Source organism: Corvus brachyrhynchos, unplaced genomic scaffold, assembly GCF_000691975.1.
Source record: "Corvus brachyrhynchos isolate BGI_N302 unplaced genomic scaffold, ASM69197v1 scaffold26, whole genome shotgun sequence".
Taxonomy (NCBI): Eukaryota; Metazoa; Chordata; class Aves; order Passeriformes; family Corvidae; genus Corvus; species Corvus brachyrhynchos.
Window position 1 is genome coordinate 4,394,828 of NW_008239324.1, and position 2,189 is coordinate 4,397,016.

At 48.4% G+C, this 2,189-nt stretch overlaps 1 protein-coding gene across 1 annotated transcript in view; it reads left to right on the plus strand.

Moving 5' to 3' along the window:
- CETP (cholesteryl ester transfer protein) overlaps nt 1-175 on the plus strand; it is a 7,974-nt gene extending 7,799 nt beyond the window's left edge. The window contains exon 16 of the mRNA XM_017740931.1: nt 11-175. Within this exon, the coding sequence (XP_017596420.1) occupies nt 11-85 (75 nt within the window). The 3' untranslated portion in view covers nt 86-175. The remainder of the gene's footprint in view (nt 1-10) is intronic.
- The last annotated feature ends 2,014 nt before the right edge of the window (nt 176-2,189 follow it).

Consider the following 2,189-nt stretch of genomic DNA (forward strand, 5'->3'; position numbering starts at 1 on the left):
TACTTTTTAGGGATATGTAATTGTACAGCTTGACTTTGGCTTCCCAAGTCATTTGCTTCTTCATTTTCTTGAGAAAAGTTGGTAGAGCTGATCCCTTCACAGAAGAGCACAGAAACTTGTGTAGAACCAGAAAGATTGTGTCTGAACCAATTAAAAGACAAGCTGATTTAAATCAGTTTTGATTGAATTTTATTTCCTTTTTCTGACAAACATTCTAGGCACTGTACAATTGTACTTACATGGAGCCTTTCTTCTGCAAAGATTTTGAAGTCTGCACCTCAATCCACACTACTTTTTCAGGATCTTTTATAGGGCTTGTGTGCTTAGGAGTCAGGGCTGGGTTCCTGAAGTGCACAGGCTTTCGGTTAGCGCTCTCATAAGGCAGCAGAAATGGGTTTTGCTACCTTTTGGCATCTCTGTTGTTACATTTTGGAAATACAGCGCCTTTTGTGCTCATTCTGGGTTTCACTTCTGCCAAGAGTCTCCTGATGTTGACAGAATCCAGCAAGTCAAATGATATTACCAAACTCCAAGTAAGCTCAGAACCAGTAATGCTAAAAGACCTGGATATGGCTGAAAAAAGTAAACAGGATGTGAATTTGCAGTGCAGTACAATAACAGAGAGATCTTGTGCCCAGGGTAATTTCTTTACAGACCCTGGTGGCTCTGTGTAGAGCTCCAAACTGATAATGCCCATGTTGAGCCAGTGACAGCAAAGATGAGAAAAGCAATGAAAATTATAAGGAAACCGAAGAGATTATAAGAGAAAGTGTAAGTGTCTAGTCAGGCAGCAAGTTCCTGTTCCTTTCTACTACAGTGCAATAATTTATCTCAAGTGGCTGAGTTATTTTCCTGTACCAGATCATGCTTCTCTTTTTTTGTCTTGGAGGAGATCTTTGGTGACAAATCCAACACCTGTAATGGTGATCACATTAACAGAGGTAGAGAGGATGTTCTCCTCCCCCACAGAGCAGTATAAAAGTATTAAAGTTGGTCCCAGAAAGAGGCTGCTAGCAGGATGGGCTCTGTTTCCTGAGCTCCTTGGGCATGGTGGTTGCTCCCTCTGTGTTGCCATGGATGTCCTCCCTGGGGTAGGAGGCAGGTCCCTCTGACCTGCTCCTCTCTCACCCGCAACACCAGAGGCACTTCCTTCTTCTGCGTGACTGCTGAGCTGAACATCCCTTCAGTGGTCCTGGCGTCCAGGCTGGTGGGGGAGGAGGCTGGAAGGGGCTCAGTGCCTCCATGGCAGCCAAGGAAGGTCTGACCCAGCTGTGTCCATGCAACAGCAGGAGCCGAGGGGTACCAGAGGTGTGATGCTGTGGTGTGGCTGACTGTGGCCTGGAAGAAGCCCTGGTATAGTGGGCAGTTTTCTACCTCCCTTTCCACCCTGTTCCCATCACTGCCTCTGCCAGCTATTTCAGTGCCAACTATTCCAGTACCAGCTAAGGGCTTGTCCATGTTCCCTCCTGCTCTAAAGCCACCACTGCTCAGGTGTTTTCACTCCCTGCATGACAATATCTGCTGAAGACCATGGGACTTGGCTTCTATCAAGCCACAGCGCCTTGGTTGTCCTAAATGACACTCCCCACTAGAGGAGTGAGTATTAACAAAAAGGGAATGGCAGAAAAAAACCCACCTTTTTTCTGCTTTTGAGGTGCCTTGCCCCTCTGGGGGTATTCAGTGGGGACTGGACTGGGCTGCCCTTCCATGGGGACAAAGGAGGGCAGTGGAGCTGGGAAAGGATCGGGAGCGCAGCAGTTTCATGAGGAGCAGCTGAGGGAACTGGGAGGATTCAGCTTGGAGAAAAAGAGGCTCAGGGAGGACCTTGCCACTCTACAACTCCCTGAACGGAGGGTGGAGCCAGGTGGGGCTCTGTCTGTCTCTTCTACCAGGTAGTAAGTGACAGAACAAGAGCAAATTGCCTCAAGTTACAACAGGGGAGAATTAGGTTGGATATTAGGGAAAATGCCTTCACCAGAAGGGGGGACAGCCTGTGCAGGGCAGAGGTGACAGTGTTCAAAAGCTGTATAGATGTGGCACCTGGTGACACGGTTCAGTAGTGAACATAGCAATGCTTAATGATCGGACTCGCTGATATCAGAGGTCTTTTCCAAACTATTCCAGGGGGGAGCGGTGAGACCTTGGCTGCCTTCACGGGGGTCCCGAGCTGCTTTCCCCATCCCCGGCGG